The 22,782-nt window shown below is 43.8% G+C and overlaps 1 protein-coding gene across 2 annotated transcripts; it reads right to left on the bottom strand.

Annotated features, from left to right (window-relative positions):
* Positions 1-12,836: 12,836 nt before the first annotated feature.
* Positions 12,837-15,764, bottom strand: LOC147440700 (uncharacterized). Of its 2 annotated transcripts, XM_086482547.1 has the most exons (3): positions 15,140-15,763; positions 13,797-14,860; positions 12,837-13,324 (listed from the first exon to the last, which is right to left on the bottom strand). In XM_086482547.1, the coding sequence occupies exons 1-3, from the start codon at positions 15,657-15,659 to the stop codon at positions 13,253-13,255; spliced, it is 1,656 nt and encodes a 551-aa protein (XP_086338673.1). In that variant the 5' UTR covers positions 15,660-15,763; the 3' UTR covers positions 12,837-13,252. The 2 variants fall into 2 exon arrangements, with proteins under 2 accessions (XP_086338673.1, XP_086338672.1); XM_086482546.1 differs by having other exon boundaries at positions 13,797-15,764.
* Between the last annotated feature and the right edge of the window lie 7,018 nt (positions 15,765-22,782).

The raw sequence follows: 22,782 nt of genomic DNA, 5'->3' as shown, positions 1-22,782 counted from the left end.
GATCTTATTGATGACTTTTGTGTTTATAGCTCTAGAAAGGATCATTGTGCAAATCTTGGGATGACATTGAAGCAATATGATGAAAGTGGAGGTCAACTCAACCCAAAGAAGTGTCATCTTGCTCAACCAAGAGTGAAGTTTTTGGGGCATATGATCTCAGAGAATGGGATTAATGTGGATCCTGACAAAGTGAAGGCTTTGGTGATCCTCCCATCACCTAAGGATACAAAGCAAATTGCTACTTTCATTCAAAAGGTGAAGTATATGGCAAGGTTCATACCTTTGTCCTCTCAACTTTTTTATCCTCTACAACAAGTAGCAAGGTTGGATCCTCTACAATGGACAAATGAATGTGAAGAAGTTTTTCAAGGTATCAAAGAGGTTCTTGGTTCTCTTCCTGCTATGCAAGCTCCTAATTGGGATAAGGAGTTTTATGTGAATCTATCAGTAGGAAAGGATGCTATTGGAGCTATGCTTCTTCAAAGAGGTAACAACTCCCACTACATGAAACCTATCTATTGTGCTAGCAGGGTGAAGCTAGAGGTGGAAAGAGGCTATACTGAGGTGGAGCTCATCATGGTGAGTGTGATTTATACATGTAGAAGGTTTAGGCACTACCTTCTCCCTAAACCATTCACATTCCTCGCTAGCTACACTCTTCTACCTCAATTGGTGAATAGTCCTACTTTGTCAAAGAGGCTCATGAAGTAAATTGTGGAGTTACAAGAATTCCAATTCTCTTTTCTTGTTGAGGAGAGTACAAGGGCTACATTGGCTTATTTGCTACTTATAAAGAAAGCCCTCTTCTTCTTAAGGAGGATGTGGTGAAGAAGCAGCACACGGAAGCTCCTGACATAGACAATGCCTATCTATTGTTTTTTTATGGCTCTTACAGGAAAGTGCATGGTGAAGCGTCAGGAGGTGTTGTAATTTATGATACTCAAGGTGCTTTGGTAACTAAAAATATTTTGAAGCTTACAGCACAAAGCAACAATGAAGCCGAATATGCTACTTTGGAGAAAGGACTCAACCTTTGCCTTGAGCTTGGCATCCATCGTGTGAGGGTAAGAGGTGATGCTCTTTTGGTGGTTAAGAAAGTACTTGGGGTGTGGCAAAGTAAGAATCCAAGGCTAAAAAATATATGTTTTCAAGTGAAGAATCTGCTTAAGCATTTTGAAGCTTGGAGTTTAAGGCATGTGGACAGGTCTCAAAATGAAGAAGCACATGGTGCAGCGCAAGCTTCAGTAGGACAATTGTATGTGATAAGGGTTGATTCTCCTCTTTATTTGGGAAGGGAATCTTTAGAGAGGGAGGAAGGGTTTATACAAACAAGTATGCTTCCATCAGAGTTGGACAAGTCAAAAAAGTATGCCTTCCTACGTTGTGCCAGAAGGTATGTGCTACTTGGTGATGCCTTATATATGAAGGGGGCTAATCTTGTGATGAGAAAAGTGCCTTGGAAAGAGGAAATTTACAAAATTTTAGAGGAGTGGTGGTCACTTTGCTTCAAAGATCACTTTTTTGCATAAAGTCTTGCAAGAGGGGTATGTGTGGCCAAGCATTCAACGTGATGTTCATCATTGGTGCAAGTCTTGTAAAAGTGTCAAAGCATGGCAAATAGGGTTCTCAAATCAAAAATTAGAGGCACCATTGTGTCTTATTATGTGTTTGAGAAGTGGGGTATTGATGCAATAGGTCCTCTACCATAACAGCTAGAGGCAAATGTTACATACTTACTGTTGTTGACTATTTATCCAGGTGGGCCGAAGCCAAAGTTGTTAAGCACATCACGAGTAAAGATGTTTCCTTATTTATATATAAAGATATTTTCTGTAAATTTGGCATGCCATTGGAGTTACTTTCTAACAAGGGTCCAGGTTTCAGGGGAGAGCTGGTGGATTATCTCGGTGAGAAGCTTCATGTTCATCGCAAGTTTACTATTCCATATTATCCCCAATGCAATGGCATGAATGAAAGGTTTAATGGAGAGCTCATAAGGATGCTTACAAAGATGGCAAGAAAAAATGTGAAGACTTGGGATTTAGAGCTACCTTGTGCTCTATGGGCTTACAGGACTGCCATCAAATCAGGTACTGGTTTCTCTCCCTTCCATCTAGTTTTTGGCAAAGAGGCTTTACTTCCTATTGAGGTGGAGATACCAGCTTTGAAGATGATGCTAAAGCTTGAAGAAGATCCCAATGATTCACTCAAGGAAAGGTTTCTATATTTGCAATGTGTATAGTTGGATAGGTTGTTGGCTTTTGAGCATTATGAGCAGGTCTTGAAGAACAATCAAGCAAAGGCAAATGAGAAGGTGAAGGACAAGGACATCAAGAAGGGTGACATGGTTCTTCGTTACAATAGTAAGCTTGATATCACTTTTCAAAAGAAATTTCAAATCAAGTGGCAAGGTCCTTTCTTGGTCTTAAACAGGTTTCCAAATGGCACATATCAGCATGTTGACTTGAATGGTACCACGTGTAAAGCACGTGTGAATGGCTACATGTTGAAGAAGTAAGGTTGATGACTGTGATTGAGAATGAGCCTTCTTTTGAAGAATTTTTTGATCATCTGGGTAAGGATAAGGATGAATTAAAGACTCCCTCATGTGGTTTACATGATCTCTTTTGTGCTGCTAGATCATGAATGATCTAGCAGGCTGGGGTGTGGCAAACTATGTTGGGCGCATTTCTAACACCCCGTTTTTTGTAAATTTGTACATACGAACATGACGCCCAATGTCAAAAGTGTGTGTGGGATTTCTTTTTATGGGTTTTTAGCTTGCTTTAGCAAGCACATGTACATGCACTGCAAGTCGCTAGTCTAGTGACAGTTGTCGGGCTACTGTCACTAGTGACAGTTGTCGAGCTACTATAAGTGCCAGTGGGTGAGTTTCTTGAAGTGAGACTTTTATATAGCCTAAACTCATGTAAAACTTAAAAAATTTCAGCAAAAGTTCATAATTTTGCAGGTTTGAGCTCGTTCTGTCTTCTTGATGCCTTTGGATGCAGTTTTTTACCCTCGACTAGCTCTCTCTACACCTAGTCTTCCTGCTACAACATCCAGTTCGCGTTGATTTTGCACATAGTTGTGTGTGGGTTAGATTTAAAGGATTTCATCACTTTTTTTATAGAGTTTGCAGAGGTTTTTTGAGGTTTGAAATCATGTCTTTTGGAGTTGGGGTTTTGGAATTATGGTGTGTTCTTTGCAGCCTATAGTGTATGGCAGCTTTGGGGCAAAACTATGTAGGTTGAGTTGTGTAAACCCATACGTCTTGTGGGTGATGTATGCTTCGAAGGGGTACTTTTAAAGTTTTTTTTTATGAAGGATAAATCTTTGTTTTCAAGAGCATTGGTAGGCGATGTCCGTACTTCCGTGCCTAAACAGGTTTCTTCCTTCTTTGTGGCATAGTCACTTGGGTGGGTGACGGCCAGTAAATTCCCAAGGGGACTACTCTTGTTGGATTTTTGGTGCTTCAAAAGGGTTTCTCAAAGCTTTTGATGTTCTTGTAGTGCTCTTTCAACGCTCTTGGGTGACATCACTATAGAGATGCTCCAGTTTGTTTGTTTCCTAACAACGTTAAAAGACCACCAGATGGTCAAGGAAAGACTGGAGAGGTAGGAACATTGGAAGGAGAACCCCAAGTAAGAGGCCAAGAAATAAATAAGGGCACCAAGTTACACCCTGAGGAGAAGGCAAAGACAAAGTAAAAAGCAAAGAATGATACAAGTCAGGAGCCAAAGTGAGAGGCAGAGAGGCATACAAAGGAAGAGAAGCAGAAAGAGAAAATCTACCCACGAAAAAGTCAGAGGAGGAAGACACAAACTCTTTAAAATCCACAAAATGAGACAAAGGCAAAGGCTAAGGAGGAGGAAGACAACCAAACAAAGGAGGAGGAGAAGGAGCCCAAGGAGGACATAGTTAACTCTTAGAAGGAGCCCTATGTCAGCACAAGAAACTCCCATAAATATCCCTAAGACACTTTGGAAAAAGAACATATGATAAGAACTTATTTTGCACAACAAACATTTTGTAAAGCAATACCTCTTGTAAAATTGAGGATCTTGATACTAATGATGAGTACAAATTCAGTAAAGTCTCTTATTTGCAAGTCTTTTGAATGTTTATGAGTGTTTGCATTTCAATTAGTCCAGTTCCCACACATAGTTCTTTCCCAATTGAGTCTTTCATTTCATACACAACAAACATTTTGTAAAGCAATACCTCTTGTAAAGTTGATCGCGATGATACTAATGATGAGTACAAATTCAGTAAAGTTTCTTATTTGCAAGTCTTTTGAATGTGTATAAGTGTTTGCATTTCAATTATTCTAGTTCCCACGCGCAGTTTTTTCCCAATTGAGTCTTTCATTTCATCAACAATTATAGTAGCCCTAAGATATATCTTTGCACGTTCAACCCAATCCATTTATGTTGAAAGTAGCATGTCCATCCCTAAAGCATAGTTCATGCAATCTTCCAAGAATAATCCTTTAGGACCTAAAAAGTCTTCCAACCATGGTGAAAGTTGTTTGATATATGATGGAATTTTGAAAACAATATGTTTCTCTTATTTCTTTTCCACTTGTTCTTCTTCTTCTTCTTTCTTCACCTCTTCTTTTCTCTATTGCTCATCACCTTTTTTCTCGTCTTTCTTCTTAGTCTTGTTTACATCACATGTCCTCCTTCTTTGCCCCCCTTCTGCTCTCTAGTGCTCATCACCTTTTTCCTCTTCTTTCTTCTTAGTCTTTTTTATATGACTTGAGGAAGAGGAGCATTATCCTTGGCTATGTTTCTATCTAAATTGTTCATTCCCAAGTTTGAGTTAGTGACTTTGGGACACTAGGTTGATTTATTTATAGATCAACTTTTATACCGTTGGTGCAGCCAAAGTTGTTCTATGGAGGAAAATGCTTGATGCCAAGATGAGGGTGGTGCAAGACAAAATGCAACGGCCAATGTGGAAGGCCTCGGCAGGCAGGTGTTAGTGAAAGTGTATGCCTAATGTGGCTCTTTAGGTCAAGAAGGCTCTAGAAGGGGCCAAATGAGATGACATGTCAAAGTGCCCAAAGTGCTATGTTTGTGCCCTAGATTGTGGAGTTGGAGATGTTGTGCAAGCTTGTCCAAAAGGCTCCTCAAACATAGCCCTGGTGTGAAAGTTATGGCGGTTTAAATATGGAAGGTATTGTAGATCCATAATGGACAAGGAAGCTGGGTATAGGTGGCCAAGGAAGATATGAGTGGATAGGATTGAAGAGCTCAAGTTGTGGACCATGCTAGTTTTTGCGGATTGCTAATCAGAGCTCCAGAGGGCAAGTTATGACCATCAGAAGGTTTTTCAGGGGCCGGGTCTGTGCCGCGACAACATGGGGAGTTGTGGCATCAGGTGGTTTTTGGGCTTTGACGGGATCCTAGAAGGAAGGGCATATCATGTGGGATTAGCAAGAATTGACCGTGCGTCGGTCAGAGCTACTGATGCAAAGTTAGAGTCAGTTAAGTTTCGACGATCATGCCGATCGCTTTGGCTCAGATGATTTTGGGTCAAACTGGGGTGCGTCGTTCGAGGCCATGGGGCCGAAACACGAAGAAAGCGGGTGCAGATTGAGTCCAATATGCAGGCTTTGAAGTGGTCTTCACGGCTCGGGAGCATGATCTTTAGGCACTATTTCACAAGGGATCAAAGCAAGGCAAGAGAGAAAAGGTTTTTCATGTTTTTTTTAAAATTTCTGAAGGCTTTGCAAGGATGGTGCGCCCACCTGCTGCCACGTGGTGGGAAAATAACCCCACATGCGGGTGCTAAGGTCCAGTTGGTGGGCTATAAGGGCTGCACCGTGAGCACAGTGAGCTCCCTTGTCTTTGGCTATGGTGTGGCACGCAAGGCGCTGCCTTTGGTTGTGTGTGGGCGGCTCTGAGCGCCGCTTAGTGGCAATGGAGGCCCATTTTGAAGGTGACGGAGCCGCTGATGGAGTTGCTATCTGTGGCGGCCTTGCAAAGGGTGACGTGACAAGACCCACCAAGGGGGTGGCTTTCCACGGGCTATCGGCCTCCAAATCTTTTGAAAGCAAGGGCTGGGCCACTAGCAACCTCGCTAGTGCCTCCCCGGCTTGAAGTGAGCAGGTAAGGCGAGCTAGAGGGAAGACAAAGCCTTGCACGGCCCAGGTTTCATGCATGAAAGAGCGAGAGGGCTTGTGGGAGGTGGCAATCAAGGGCCAGATAAAGCAAGCAAAGGGACTGTCCAAGGGTGGATAAAGCTCCATAGGAAATTAGAGACCAGTTAAAAAAGGCAGATCAAAGGCAATTCGAGTGGAGTTAAAGGGGAAATTCAAGAGCCAATCAAGGTGAGCAAAATGGGGTTTCCAAAGTGGAAAAAAAGAGAGCGGGAAAATGAAGTTAAATGAAAATTAAAAGTTCAAGATGCTAGGGGCACTATCAATATCGCTAGTGCACCCCTCCCTCAAGCTAGCACCCCTCCCAAAGTTGCCAAATGGACCAATCAGAGCTCGCATACCAAAAATGAGAGGAGGCTCCCTATGTAAGTCAAATTTGTACCATTTTTTAGCTTTTTTTCCATTAGGCTTTTTGCCAAGGCCTTGAGCCAATGAGCCTGCAAATAGCCAAGAGAGTGAGTGTGTGAGTCTTGGGTGGGCTTTTTTGTGCAAAGGTGTGTGCCTGGAAAGCCCCAAGTGTGCATTTTCTTGCGTGGCAACCATGTGGGTGCAACGTTTGATGTAAAGGAGAGGTGTATGGTGTTTTGGATTAGTGATGAAGCTTCCATAGTGTTTCTCTCGCATCGTTTTCCCTCTGTCCCCTTTCTCTACTTCTTCTGCTTGTGTGTGCAGCATTGGTGCGGATGTGTGTGTGCCCCCTCGGGCCCCTTCTAGGTGCGCGGAATGGAAGTGAGAGAGCGATTTTGTGTGCGGAAGTGGTGTGTGGATTGAAGCGAGCAATGAAATGCGTGGATAGCTGTGGTGTTCACGTTTGTGCATCGGTCTGAGTGCGGGCGATGGCATGCTAGCAGGTGTCAAGAGTTTCAAAGGTGAACTCTAGTGGATTGCGGTGTTGTGTATGCCCTGGGCTATAGGGAGGGAGTTTTTATGTGTGCTGAGTGTGTTCCCCCATTCCCCCTCTCCATCTTTTGATGCCCCCACTGAAGAGCATATGATGCTTCTGTTTAAAGTTGAAATGATCTTGGTGATTCCAAAGGTGCAACCTTTAAAGAGCAGGTGCTGCTAGAGATGGCATGGACAGGTTTTCCAATTTTCATTGGTGTCGAGAATGCAAACACCCTAGCTTCAAGATTACGGATTGTTCGTTCTAGAGAGCGGTTTATCAAGAGAAGAAGGTGTGGTACAAGTGTTCCCGCTCCTGGTTCGTGGTAAAGCAAGGCTATCGTTCGATGGCCTGTGTGATGAAGAAGAGGCAGATTGTGAAGTCCTAGAGGCGGCTTTTCAAAGCAGATATGTAGTGGATGTGTAGCTGGATGAAGTGAGGTGAAAGCTGGACAGTTTGAAGCAAAGCTTGGAAGCAGATTTTCAAGCATTCATATGGGAGTTTGAAGCCCTTTGGGAGAAGCTGATCAAGGTAACTGCTTGAGAGAATGTTGATTTTTGGAAGTTGAATAAATTCAAGGATTTCCTGCATGAGGAAGTGCGCGACAAGGTTGAGATAGATAGAACGGTGTCATACGAAGAAGTGGTAACTGGATGAAGTGAGGTGAAAGCTGGACAGTTTGAAGCAAAGCTTGGAAGCAGATTTTCAAGCATTCATATGGGAGTTTGAAGCCCTTTGGGAGAAGCTGATCAAGGTAACTGCTTGAGAGAATGTTGATTTTTGGAAGTTGAATAAATTCAAGGATTTCCTGCATGAGGAAGTGCGCGACAAGGTTGAGATAGATAGAACGGTGTCATACGAAGAAGTGGTAGCTCTAGCGAAAGGGAGGACCAAAAAGATTTTGAAGAAGCACGAAGCTAGATGGAGTTTTCCAAGTGCGTTGATACCGAAGCAGGTTGACGTGGTGGTAGCCGAGCCAAGAATGGTGCAAAGAGAAGTGCCTATGCAAGAATAACCAAGGGTTCTTTGGCTACAGAGAGACAGGATGGTTCCTATGTCGAGAATGTCGGCTAGAGCCGCTCTACTTGCGAAAGATGTGCAGGTGGTTCTAGATCGGGCAAAGGATGTGTTGCCAAGTCAAGGTAGGGTTGTAGAAGCTCCATTGATGTGTGGTAAAGTTCAAAGAGTGCATGTGGTAAAGATCGGGCAGACGAGATCAAAGCGGTGAAGCTAGAGGAGATTCTTGAGCTTGAGACAGAGGAAGAGATTGAGCCAAGTGATGGCAGTTCCACAGATGCCGACACGAGTTGGGAGATTGGGTCGTCTCAATCCAGGTATGATGAGTATGATCACTTGCATGTGACTGGAGAGGCATTGAATGTGTGCGAGTAGGATGAAGTGCAAGCTGAGATGCCTAATGAAGACCGAGTGGGGTAGTCCAGCCACAGGTGGTGCAAAGGGAAGTGCATGTGCGAGAAGAACCAAGGGTTCTATGGATACAGAGAGACAAGATGGTTCCTATCCGGGGATGCTGGCTAGAGCGTCTCCAATTGCAGAGGATGTACAGGTGGTTCCAGGTCAAGCAAAACATGTGCTGCCAAATCAAGGTGTGGTTGTAGAAGCTCCATTCAAGTGTGGTAAAGATCAAAGAGTGCGGTTTGCAGACGAGATCGAAGGGGTGAAGCTAGAGGAGATTCTCGAGCTCAAGATTGAAGAAGAGGTTGAGCCAAGTGATAGCAACTCTATGGATGCTGACACGAGTTGGGAGACCGGGTTGTCTCAATCCAGGTATGATGAGAATGACCTCTTGCATGTGAGTGGAGAGGCAATGAATGTGTGTGAGGAGCAGCATGAAGTGCAAGTTGGGATGCTTGATGAAGACCAAGTGGAGTAGTCCAATCCTACAAGTGATGTTATGCAGGTAAAGGGTGATGTGTGGCGCCATGCTAATGGTCCCGTTGGTGAAAGTGGCGGTGGAATGTCCTATGGTGGTGCAACAAGTACATGGTTTTTCCAAAAGGGATGGAGCAACCTTGCTTACGGAGGAGACCTAGATGATGCGATAGAGGATGAGTTCCTATCTTGCTTGGCGGAGAATGATGCAGCAGAAGAGCATGTGCTTGAATCGAAAGTGGTTGAAGTTGATAAGCAGGTGGTGCTAATTGACCTTGAAGGGCCAATAGACGAAGAAGAGCTCAATGATGCTGGAATTGAGTGCATGGCAGGTGAGAGGGCAAGTGTGGATCCAAAGGTGGAAGTGCTTCTAGTGCTACATGCAAGCTATATGGTGGATGGATATTCCCAAGTTGAGGCAGTTTCCAAGCTTTTTAAGGAGGTATGTGAGTGGTGGTTGAAAGGGATGCTGATAGAAGCAACTGTGCAATGGGCTGTTGAGCAGGTACAGGATCTGCTTGAGGAAGATCTCGCTTTACATGGATGGGAGGGAGGGTCGGGCATATACAATGTGAGTGATGGTGCATGTATGACTTTGAATGGTGAACCTAAAGTGTTATGTTTGTGCCCTAGATTGTGGAGTTTAAAATGCTATGCAAGCTCGTCCAGACAGCTCCTCAAACAGAGCCCTGGTGTAAAAGTTATGGCGGTTTAAAGATGGAAGGTGTTGCAGATTCTCGACGGACAGGGAAGCTGGGGGCAGGTGGCCAGGGAAGATATGAGTGGATAGGATTGCAGAGCTCGAGTTGTGGACCATGCCGGTCTTCTCGGATTGCTAATCGGAGCTCTAGAGAACAAGTTATGGCCATCATAAGGTTTTTCGGGAGTGGGGTCTGTGCCCACTTGACAAAATGAGGAGTCGTGCCATCTGGTGGTTTTTGGGCCTTGACTGGACCCTAGAAGGAAGGGCATATCATGTGGGATTAGCAAAAACTAACCGTGCATCGATTGGAGCTACATATGTAAAGTTAGAGTCAGGTGAGTTTTGGCGATCGTGCCGATCACTTTGCATCATATGATTTTGGGTCCGATTGGGGTGCGTCATTCGAGGCCATCGGGGTGCCGAAACGCGGAGAAAGCAGGTGCAAATTGAGTCCGATATCCAGGCTTTGAAGTGGTCTTGACAGCTCGGGAGCATGAGCTTTGGGCACTATTTGGAAAGGGGTCAAAGCAAGGCAAGAGAGAAAAGGTTTTTTTATGTTTTTTTTTATAAAATTTCTAAAGGCTTTGCAAGGCTGGTGCGCCACTTGCTGCCACGTGGTGGGAACATGCGGGCACTAAGGTCCAGTTGGCGGGCTATAAGGGCTGCAGCGTGAGCGCCTTGAAGCATGAACAAGCGGGAGAGTGAGAGCTCCTTTATCTTTGGCTATGGTGTGGCACGCAAGGCGCTACCTATGGTTGTGCGTGGGTGGCTCTGAGCCCCGCTCGGCGGCAATGAAGGCCCATTTTGACGGCGACAGAGCCAGCTGACGGCGTTGGTGTCTGTGGAGGCCTTGCAGAGGATGACGTGCGAGGACCCGCCGAGGGGGTGTTTCCCACATGCCATCGGCCTCCAAATCTCTTGAAAGCAAGGGCGGCGGCACTAGCAACCTCGCTAGTGCCTCCCCGGCTTGAAGTGAGCAGGTAAGGCGAGCTGGAGGGAAGACAAAGCCCAACAAGGGAGAGGCTTTCATGCGTAAAGGAGACAGAGGGCTTGTGGGAGGTGGTAGTGAAGGGCCGGATAAAGCAAGCAAAGGGACAGACCGAGGGTGGATAAAGCAGCTCCAGAGGAAATTAGAGACCAGATAAAAAGGGTTGATCAAAGATAGTTCGAGTGGAGTCAAAGGGAAATTTCAAGAGCCAATCAAGGTGAGCAAACGAGTGAAGTTAAAGGGGAATTTCAAGAGCCAATCAAGGTGAGCAAAGGGGGGTTCCCAAAGTGGAAAAAAAGAGAGAGAGAAAAGGAAGTTAAATGAAAAAAAAAAATCAAGATGCTAGGGATACCAGCGATATCGCTAGTGCACCCCTCCCTCAAGCTAGTACCCCACCTCAAAGAGAGCATATGAAAACAAGGCGGGCACCCCCCTCCCAAAGTTGCCAAATTAGGAGTGCCAAATGGACCAATCATAGCTCGAATACCAAAACTGAGAGGATGCCCCCTATATAAGTCCAATTTGTACCATTTTTTTAGTTTTTTCCAGTAGACTTTTTGTCAGGGCCTTGAACCGATGAGCTTGTAGATAGCCAAGAGAGTGAGTGTGTAAGTATTGGGTGGGCTTTTTTGTGTAGAGGTGTGTGCCTGCAAAGCCCCAAGTGTGCGTTTTCTCGCCCGACGATCATGTGGATGTGCCGTTTGATGTAAAGGAGTTGTGTACAGTGTTTTGAGCAATGGTGAAGCTTCAATTGTGTTTCTCTCGCGTCGTTTCCCCTCTGCCCCCTTTCTCTACTTTTTCTACTTGTGTGCGCGGTGCCGGTGGGGATGTGTGTGCCCTCCCAAGCCCCATCTAGGTGTGCGGAATGGAAGTGAGTGGTTTCGTGTGCGGCAGTGGTGTGTGGCTTGAAGCGAGCAGTGAAATGCGTGGGTTGCTGTGGTGTGCACGCTTATGCGTCGGTGTGAGGGCAAGCGGTGGCTTGCTAACATGTGTCGAGAGTTTCAAAGTTGAACTCTAGTGGATTGGGGTGTTGTGTATGTCTTGGGCTATAGGGAGGAAGTTTGTCTGCGTGTCGGGTGTGTTCCCCCTCTCCATCGTCCTATGGCAACAACACGAAAAACCAAGCATGCTTAAAATTTCACACAATGACAAGTATGTCACATCGTAGCACAAAATCCAAACACACATAACATTTAAAAAATTAAAACAAATGACACAAAAAACATTTGCATCAAAAGAACAATTTTAATTTACATCAAGAGTTTTTGTACAAAATGCTACTTATAAGCAGCAAAAACTGAGCACAAACTACCTCTTGCAAATAGTAGTGTGTGTGAAAATCGTAGCTTGCGACCAAATGTACAATACCATCTAGTACATCTTTACACACGACCTTCTTTCATTTCTTCTTTGAACTTGTAGGCCATAATAGGAGTAGGAAAAAGCATGACATTGCTTCACAAACAAAAAAGTGCAACACTAAAAGGATCATAAATTACACAACTTGTCACCGCACATTTGAAAGATCAAATGTGCAAATAGTTGAATCTCTTCAATTTCTAGATCCGACATCAATTGCTACAATGTGCACATGGTTCTTATCTTCAAAATTGCTAAGTGCTCATTATAGAGCCATACATTAATGTCTTATATGTAGTTCTTTGCATAAAGATCCAAATTTTGATCTAGAGGGGCCAATTCACCACCCATTTAATACCACCTACTATAAAGAAATGAAAAGATGAAGTTTTTGGGTAAGGATATATATACCTACATAATTCGAAGAAAAGCCCAAATTCACCTTCGAATGAAAGGTATAGACTCATGGTAGTCATCCACAAGACAATATATCGATCAGCTCCATCATGCATAGTAATGTTGCCAATGCCCAATAGTGAGTGTAGAACTAGGTTATGCTCCCACACCTCACCCAATCACACATGAGCATAAATCAATACAAAGACCTGCTTACTAAGTTTCTGTCATAACTCTAAAGATGCAAGACAGACTTATATACTTGCAAGTCATAGAACTAAATTGTACTTTGCAAGCGACTCCATTCGCTATTTTCCATCGCAACCTTCATCCACAAACTCTAGAACATCTTCTATGTGTTTAAACACTTAATAGAGCATGCCTCAAGCAACTTTGACTTGTGGAACTTCTACTTAAATTGACATCTCAAGAATTTAACAAGCGTACATAGGTCAAATGCACCCAAAAGTTTCTCAAATAAACGAGTCAACCAATCTTCATTTTTAAGACAGCATGATACATTCCTAGATGCACCATCCCCTTGGTGCTTTTATTGGAATAATCCACAATGGAAGGTCCTGGTACTAAGAGAGCCTCCTTGAAGCTCAACATGATTCAAGGCATCCTAGACATCAGCTAGGTCATTTAAAAAATAGTCAGAATCTCAATCTCTACAACACATGCGCTCTGAGATTTTGCAGCTTAGTGAAAGGTCTCATAGTAGGTCATCATCCAACATTCTCTCTAGTGTATGGTATACACAAGGTGATGCATACAACCATGCCACCCCCTTATGTCTACATTTAAGTTATCAACACCCAAATTGAGGTTAGCAAAACCGAATTCCAATGCTCGCAACCGACACTAAGATTCTGCACGTGCTCTACTACGTTTCATGCGTAGAGACACCTCCATAATATCTGATTGGGAAAAGGCCTAGCAAGTTCACCAAACCACTAGTCAGTTCTTAAAAAAAGCCCTATTATAGATCCAAGGTGCTTAAATTTAACCTAGATACCAAAACAAACATATCATCTTCATTATGACCAAGTGGCCAATGGTATCAAGAAAAATATAATGCCTCTCTCTCTCTCTCTCTCTCTCTCTCTCTCTCTGCACACGCAAAAAAGAAACCACATGAGAGAGAATCTATTGAAAGTTCAATTGCAAAAACAACATCAAACTAAGAAAATATATTGAAGGAAATCCCATCATGCTTCCTTCTCTCTCTCTCTCTCTCTCTCTCTCTCTCTCTCTCTCTCTCTCTCTCTCTCTCTCTCTCTCTCTCTCTCTCTAAAGCAACACCTTGGGGAAAATCTATATCATATACAGATGGAGTACAATGTTGAAAAACAGACAAATATTCACAGATCTCTTGACAATTGGAAGACTAAACACTGACAAGAACCTGGGAATTCTCCAAGCTCGTGGACTTCGGCAACTCCCTATTTGAATCATGGAGCTTGGCCTCAATGGATTCATATAAGGAAACACCGATCTCATCTTCCCTCGAAGCTCCAACCACATTTGGAAACTTGGCATTGAATTCCGAATCCGAGAGCGTCAACATGGCTTGAATAGACAAGCTCACATTCATCTTTGCGAGGCGCTGGTGACGTGGTTGTATCCTCGACTCTAAACTATACCCAAAGTACTGGGGAAATGATAGTAAATCCTTCTTGCCAGCTTTTATTTCATGTACCAAGTAGTCATACTTGCATTGCAGATTCTCAACTGCACTGTAGTTGAAAATGGCAGGGAACCGGACCACCATAGCGGCGGCCTCTCTGTAAGTGAAGCCCCAGCTCTCTAATAACCTCAGCCTGGGCAGAATCTTAGTCTCAACATCATAAGAGAGAAGGGCCGGATTATTCGCAATCGTATGACCTATTCTCACGAATCCAAGTGTGCGTAAGAAGCGAAGAGTGGGCCGAAGATGTGTATCAAGGTCCATTACCAGCAGCCGTGGGCACCGCCTTATCACTTTGCAAAAGTCTTTTGGTAATAGACCAGCTTCATCGAACAGAAAGCTAGTGGCAATCTTCAAATCCTTTTCTGGATCCAGCAGCAGTACTCTATGACACAACTTGAAAACTCGGCCTGCGTCTTTGCAGTCCATGCCATACCGTTCTAAAGCAGAAACCAGCGCCTTGATGTGCTCCAAGGTGCATGACCTCACTACTGGTTCATCTCTAAAAATCTTGGCACCATCTACCCCTAAACTCTCCAAATAACGTATGCTGTCGGTTAGAGAGTTTTGCAGGTACGCGGGGGTGCGATAAGTTGGCAAGCGCAAAGCTGGAATTTTGCGCAGAGAATTGGTAGCCTCCTTATCATCCATGCCTTGCTTTAAAGCATCCTCACTGCCATTTACATGCCCAAAGCGCACACCCTGATTATCCACATGAGAGAGAGAGCCATCCATGCCACCCGCACTATCCACGCCACCTGCACCTCCAGACATCTGCCCATCTGTGCAAAAACTTGCATAAGAAATAGAGCCATCACTGCCATTATTAAAACTTGTGTGTTGTTCTTCCATGTCTGCAAGCTGAATACCATTACATGAATGCATTGTACTTTTACTACCATTTGCTGCCCATGCATCAACAGACACCGCATATGATACATCAGTACCTTGAAAGGCGTCAACCTCACGACTAGAGTAAGACTGACTCATACCGGCATTGTGATTTTGATGCATTACATGATCATCAGGATTGTAGGGAGGCTCAAAAGGTTTCTCAATACCTGCACATGCTCCTTGCAATCCTGGTGAAGGATCCTTCCATACAGCAAAGACATGATCTACTTTGTGCTCTGCATGTACATGACCAGCATGGCTAGGGGCCACAACTGAGCTCATCGAGCCACCTTCACCACATTTCCGTTCTTCAAACTGATGAACAGGCATGTGCAAGCCTCTTGAAGGATCGGCATGTGTAGCTTCAATATGGCGATCAGAAAATGCGCCCATATGTGCATCAGCTGTTTGAGGATCCTGGGAGAGGTTTGTAAGCTGCCAGGTCTCAAACTCGGCCTCCTGAGCCTCGGAACAGAACCATTTAGCTCCACATAGACTCTGGTAACTGCCAAGAGAGAAACCTTTAATGGCTTTCTTAGACCGTTTCAACAGAGCAGAAACCTGTTCAGGTGAGCCATTCAAACGTTCCTGCAAGAGGTTGGGGATCCTGGACCGAGAGCTTGCTTTGCCCCCGCTCTGCCATATGCCTAGAACGATGGCACCGTCCAAGCATGGCGCAGAAGGCATTTTCTGCTTTACCAATCAAAACACCGACTTTAGGAGCGTGCGTGTGTGTGTGTTTGCTGTGAGACGGGGGGAAGAGGCCCGGGGCGGGGGGGTGTAACAGCTCCAAAAACGCTGTATGAAGATAGCGTTCTTTCACTTGTCCACGTGTCTTCTTTTCATTGCTGCTGTGAGAGAGAGAGAGAGAGAGAGAGACAGAGAGAGGAGATTATTAACGTGGTAAGAATCCCAAGAGACCTCAAAGATCTCTCCTAAGAGTCCTGCACTGAGGGAACTCAGATATCATTCCAGATAGGCTGCACATATGCAAGCTGGCGGTGAGCATTTCCGATGCAAAAGCACATTGAGCCCACCACAGGCCCTATACACAGCCATTGCCTCCTTCACCGTCGGCACCGCAAAGTCGTTGTACCAATTCTAACGTTCATGACGGTGGAAAGCCGTCCGCATGGCGGAAAGAGGTTTGACTGGTATGCGTAGCCTGCAACATGCGAAAAGGTGTGGACCATGTTGCTACAAGAAGAATCACTGCTCCGACGGGTTTGCATGTGCTTAAGCTGCCGATGGGTTGAGCACGACCACCCTCTATCGGACTCACTCCCAACCGTGCATGTGCGAAACTTGAGAGAGAGAGAGAGAGAGAGAGAGAGAGAGAGAGAGAGAGAGAGAGAGAGAGATGCACATTCATGGCTCTCGTCCAACGAGGCCATCATGCAAATGGCTCCAACTAGTAGAGGAGCGTGTGCACGTGCAGTCCAGACGGTTGTTTGCAAGAGCTAGAAAGCCCACAAGGCTCTACAGAGCCCATAAAGTTGCACACAGAGAGAGAGAGAGAGAGAGAGAGAGAGAGAGAGAGGTGCACACTCATGTTCGTTGTTTAGCAAGGTTCAATGTGTCAGAGAATTAAATACTTACTTTAGATCCAACGGAATTTTGACTTATGAAAGGAGAGAGTTTTGTTTAAGAGAATTTTAAAGAGGAGACTAGAGGTTCTCCCGAGCTGATTTCATTGCACATTCACACATTAGTACATTGAAAACCATGCACATACTTCAAAGAGAATACCACAGTTAAAATTGATAACTTGATGAGGACTGTATTTGCTTGGAGTCAATCCTCCCTCCAAAGATCTTCGTATTATAGTTCTCTCTCGAAGAGAGCTTTGATTACAACAAAACCTGTGCTCTTTCGAGATCTTCTCAAACCAAGAAGATGGTATTCTTCAAGATTCCATGGTGTAACCCTGTCAAAGAATCTAATAGTTACTTTTAGATTCAGTGGAATTTAATTATGGAAGGAGAGAGTTTCCTTAAGAGAAAGATAACAAGGAGAATCACACATTAAAAACACTATAATCATGCACATAATTCAAAGAGAGGATTGGATTTGCTTGTCCCTCCAAAAAGACTTCTATCATGATCCTCTCAAAAGAGAGCTTTGTTACAATACATGTTTGTGCTCTTGTGGAGCTTTTCTTGAATCGAGAAGCCTGATGGTGTTTTTTTAGATTCCATGGTGCTCTCCTTCGACCTAAACCCTAAACACCCCACTGGGGAGAAAGGATTTGCGGGGAAAGAGGAAGATAGGGTGAAAAGAAGTATTTTTCAAGCAAGAGAATTGATACTTCATGTACGCTTGTTCATGGGCAAACTCTTAGCATAGCTTAGTATAATAGAATAGTAGAGATGAAGAAGAAGAAACTTTCATTGGCATGGATTTGCATCCATATCCAAGAGCTTGAGCATAGAGTTTGTCTCTAAAGCTCCCATGAGAGAGAGAGAGAGAGAGAGAGAGAGAGAGAGAGAGCTTTACCAATTTTGGCACTTTGAGAGTGTGTGTGTGTGAGAGGAGCAAGAGAGCAAAAATCCCAAAGAGCCCCTCCTTATATGCTTATGCAAGTGTGCAACTAGTCCTCGATTAGAATGCTTGACACTTGGCCAATGAGGTGGGAACACCCCATAATGAAACTCTTGCTTATCCTAGCACTTGTCCTAGCTTGCCTTGCATGAAGAACTCGTCCCTCCTTCTCTTGGACCCTTCTTTGGCAAGTGTAGACACCACACACATTCACACACACTTGTTAAGTTCACCCAAAGCAAATGTGTGCTACTTTGAACATGTGGCCTAACCAAGCTTAGTAAACAAAGACTAGAGTCAACTTACTAAATGAGAAAGGGATGATCTAACCTCAGGGTAAAGGGGCCAATATAAGGCCACCTAAGGAGGGAGGGTGATCTAGGGGTAAAAATTGACCAATTTTGGCCACCTAAGGTATTGATCAAGAGCGCTATGTGCCACTGTGTAAGGATCGGGAGGGGAAAAGAGCTCAAGGAGGCTCAAAGGTGAAAGACTCCATTGTTACACAGTGAGCTACACACAAATAATAAAAGGTACACAATCACTAAAGGGACAAATTGATGTACACACAAAAGTAGGATATCATATTGCATAGCATATATTTATGTACAGCACAAGGCTTTATTTATAGGCCTTGATATTGCACGGTTGGTAGACTTGGCTCATTCTTGTGTTTACAGCAAATATACTAAGGCGTCAACATCAACTGAAATGAGGTGTAGAGGGATGTCCCATGCCTATCTCAACAATCCTCCCCTTAGGCATGGACTATATTGAATGAAGTTGAATCGAGACCTAAAGCCACACAGGCTAATGGTCACACAAACCGAGGTAGTCGCACAGACTATAGTCACACACACTGAGTGGTCTCATTACATGGTGTCACACAGACTACAAAGTCCTCCCCTTAAACAGAGAAGGTGGAAGATTATCCATTTTACAGTACATCAGTATATTCGCAAAAGTAGTTGGGGGAAGTAAAAACATGGAGACAGCTCTCCTCTTCTTTGTCTTCGTCCTCGTCCGTGTTCTCTGTATTGTTGACTCTCCCTTTGTCTTTGCTGCTACTGTTGTTGCTGTCATCTTCATCTTTGTTGTCATCTGCAACCATACTTGCTCCTCCCCTTCTTAAGCACAATCTCATGAGTTTCCGAGAGCCCAAGCAGGTAGAAAAAGATTTGTCTACCATCTTTACAATTTCTCTTGTGAAGCACCTCTTCACAAGTGTGAAGTCACTCTTCACAAGTGAACAAGAGAGAAAATCTTGTGCGTGTGAGGGTGGTCTTACCATAAAGGCAGTGTCTAAGACCCTTGTGCATTTACAAGTCTTAATGTGCCTATTAGTGCACAGATTTAACGTACAAAACTTAAATCAAAAGATTGCGTGTGAATGCTTCGAAAAAACTTTGGAGTCGCTTTTGCTTGGTGTGATAAATTCGAGCGTAATAATTTCAAGGGTTGAGAGCTTGAAGGGTATCGGAGAATCCGAGAGTTGAAAATCTTGACGACGGTTGAACTTGAGAGCGACTTGTTATCAAGTTTGCAGGCTTGTCGACTATGTTGGCTACAAGGGTGGGGATATCAATTATATTATTGCTGAGGCACGTGAGATTGGACAAGCTGTGCGTGGGTACAAGGGCTTATATATCATAAAAGGTTACAAAGCATTTATTAAAAAAAATGAAAGCTTGAGTCTGTCGATTGCCGAAAACAAGCAGAAACCGTCCAAAGGGCAATGCGAGTAGCGTGGAGCTATTCACTGAGTAGAAACTGCAAGAGGGGGCGCCTTCATACCGTGATTGCATCCGCGAGGTCAGATTGGAAGAGAAGTTCGTCGATCAACAGCTTGTGTGTGTGTGTGTGTGTGTGTGTGTGTGTGTGTGTGTGTGTGTGTGTGTGTGTGTGTGTGTGTGTGTGTGTGTGTGTGTGTGTGTGTGTGTGTGTGTGTGTGTGTGTGTGTGTGTGCGTGTGCAAATAATGCTGCAATAGAGCTTTGAATTGCATTGAGTGAGGCTAGCGCTGCAGTTTTTGTGTGTAAAGCAATCATCTCTTGCTTGAGTTGCTCAATTGATGTCGTGAGCTTTTGCCTGGTTCTGCAGCCTTCGTCTGCACTCGATGTTGCCCTCAATTGCTCGATTTTCCACGAGTTGCTCCCAACCTACAAAGCTCAAGAGCTCTTTGCTTTACTGCTTTTGGATGTGTAAAGCAATCATCTCTTGCTTGAGTTTCTCAATTGATGTCGTGAGCTTTTGCCTGGTTCTGCAGCCTTTGTCTACACTCGATGTTGCCCTCAATTGCTCGATTTTCCACAAGTTGCTCCCAACCTACAAAGTTCAAGAGCTCTTTGCTTTACTGCTTTTGGATTCTCTCCTCTCTTCGATACTCTGTTGCTTCCCTTGCTTTGATGCAGTGTCGAGATCTACCTTGCTTCGAGCTTGTAGCTCTGCTCGCTACTACTTGACACTCTCCTTGATTGAATTCCTTTTCTCTCCTATTAGCTACCGACTTCCATGCCCGATTGGCCGATTCTTTGTGGTTAAGGGGCTTGGTTAGCAGCCTTAATTTCCTTCAAAACAAGTGTTTGCTTGATGGAAATTGGACAAATGGGTATTCTAAGGATTGTGTGCGGTATCGTTATGTTAATGGAGGGCTAATCGGCTCTGATACCAGTTGTAAGGATCGGGAGGGGAAAAGAGCTCAAGGAGGCTCAAAGGTGAAAGACTCCATTGTTACACAGTGAGCTACACACAAATAATAAAAGTTACACAATCACTAAAGGGACAAATTGATGTACACACAAAAGTAGGATATCATATTGCATAGCATATATTTATGTACAGCACAAGGCTTTATTTATAGGCCTTGATATTGCACGGTTGGTAAACTTGGCTCATTCTTGTGTTTACAGCAAATATACTAAGGTGTCAACATCAACTGAAATGAGGTGTAGAGGGATGTCCCATGCCTATCTCAACACACTGCACATGAGGAATTAAGGTGGAAGATTTTCTCTTCAGGGAGGTGGGTATATGGAGAAAAATATTATTTCTTTGTAACAAAATTGGGAGTGTGAAGGAGGACTTTGGATCCCCTTGCACCAGGTCGTCGTGACTCAAATGTTGGTGCGGTGGCCATCCTGGGATGCGCCTCTCACACTTGCTTAAAGGACCATTCACACTCAGGCACGTGGAAATATCGTATCCGACCCAAAGCCTCTCACATTCTTATTAACCAGGCCTATCCTCCTCTCCCTGTAACGCCTCTTGCACACTAGACTCATTTAATGAGCGCAAGGACTATTCCTAACTTGCCATCGCCCCCAATTCTCCTCCCAAAGGCCCAACCTTGCATGCTCCTACGCGTACGTTGAGTCTTGGATCGCCTGGGTTTCAAGATCGCCCTCAATCTCCTTCAGCTAGGCCTCATTTATTTTCTAGAGGAGGTGGGTAGCTTTCCTCCTACGGTTAGATAGTGCTTGTACATGTGTTTTTTTCTATTTTGATGCTTCTGCCACTGTGTCTTGACGTCATGGGATGCAAGGATGTTTATGCCTCCTTCGACAAGTACATGGAGGTAGAGAATTTGGATGGTAACAAAAAGTACCATGCTGAGCAGCATGGGTTACAAGTTCGTGCTTTTAAAACGTTTCAGTCTTTGTGGTTCTGCATGTTGTAGTGTCTGTGCCTCATTTTGTATGTAATGTGCACACTTGTATGCAGGACATGTAGGGCTTTTAGGGCCAGAGGTGCTGAGAGACAATTGCAGCCTTTTTTTGAGGATGATGATGTTTGTGAAGAAAGCTTTTATGGTAGCCAAATCAGTAGCAAGATTGGGAGCAACAACAAGGTGAGGTGTCTACCTCACTCAGCAATCTCGACTCCCTACTCTTGATGACTCTTCATGTTTTTAGAGAGTTTTAGAATAGATAACTCTTCTAATCAACAAAACTTGAATGTAGAAGGTATAAATTTAAACTTTCAAGAATAACAAATTTACATATGAGTGTTCCTGATGACACTGCATTTGTGTTTGACATAGAAGAAAACAAAACATTTCTTCAGTAGCTTGGTGGTTATACTACATAGCAAAGCCTTTATTTAATATATCAAAAAACTATACTTGTTAAGGGGAGTTTACTCCAAAAACGTAGTTATGAATAAAGAACATACATCAAGGAGAGGGTGTTGCAATTTGTAGATACAAAACATACATAAAAAAGGGGTTGCTCCACATCAAGAAGAGGCTTAAGCAAAAAGGGGAGAAGTCTTAGGAGAGGTTTTATGGTAGTATATGTGGAGCATTGGGTGAAGCGTTTATCTAAGAACCAATTGGTGTTTAAGGTTCAGCTTATCCATCCTTTGCTTGCGTGAAAATTCTTAATATTCATTATCAATGTGCAAAAGTTTTATAAATAATCCTCGTGTAGCACGGCCTTCCCATATGATAGCACGTAATCTGGTTTCAAATACTAATTGTTGTAGCTCCCAACTCTTGCGGCTTTGTTTTGCTTGTTGTGGTTCGATCCTTCTTTTTTTTTGCAATGGATTGTGCTTTCTTTGTCTCTTTTTCCAAACGCTTTTCTTCTCGTGCCTTGGCGATTTCCTCCTTCTTTGTAGTATATTGTTGGGATGTTAGAATCAAGTTGTTAGTGTAATCCACAAATGCCTCCTGATGCACATGTCTTACACATACATTTGTTGATGGTATTCACAAGAGGTTAATGATGTGCTCATCCCTGTCCAATGGCATTTGAGATTCTAATGAGTTGATGTTTGCATTCTCATTTGTAAATTGTGACCTTGGCGTGATTGGAGAAGTGTTTTCTCTCAAAGGAGTATCCCTTATGTGTGTTGCATTAAACTTGTCTGCATTGTTCTCTTCGTAAAGAATTTCATGTGGGATTCTCTGGAAGTCGAGGACATCTTCATTGTCCATCAATTGTGTAAAGCTCATGACTTGAGCTCGATGTTCTCCATTGATGTCTACCTCTACTTGGGCAGCCATATTGTTCAAGGCAAGGATTGCCTCATCTTCAATGTTTTGTTGCATTGGTGTGCTCTGTACTTGAGAAGAAAGTTCATCACTCGTAGTTGTATTCTCTATCCCCAAATCATATGTAGGTTCTTCAACCAAATTGATATGGTTTGGCATACCTTCAAACCGAACGGCTGTTGAATCCAACGACCAAATGCTCGTCGGTCTAAAACTTGCCTTAATATTAGATTCAGTGAAAGAAGAGGCAATAGCCTTAGCTACTATAGTGCCAATC

Source organism: Adiantum capillus-veneris, chromosome 15 (assembly GCF_014529385.1).
Source record: "Adiantum capillus-veneris isolate H3 chromosome 15, ASM1452938v2, whole genome shotgun sequence".
Classification (NCBI taxonomy): Eukaryota; Viridiplantae; Streptophyta; class Polypodiopsida; order Polypodiales; family Pteridaceae; genus Adiantum; species Adiantum capillus-veneris.
Note: the sequence above shows the minus strand (reverse complement) of the source record. Positions and strands in the feature narration are given on the sequence as shown.

Coding starts and splice junctions, on each gene's coding strand:
- LOC147440700 (XM_086482546.1), bottom strand. CDS start 15,659: ATGCCTTCTGCGCCATGCTTGGACGGTGCCATCGTTCTAGGCATATGG. Junction 13,325..13,796: donor CGAGCTTGGAGAATTCCCAG/GTTCTTGTCAGT, acceptor TGAACTTGCTAG/GCCTTTTCCCAATCAGATAT.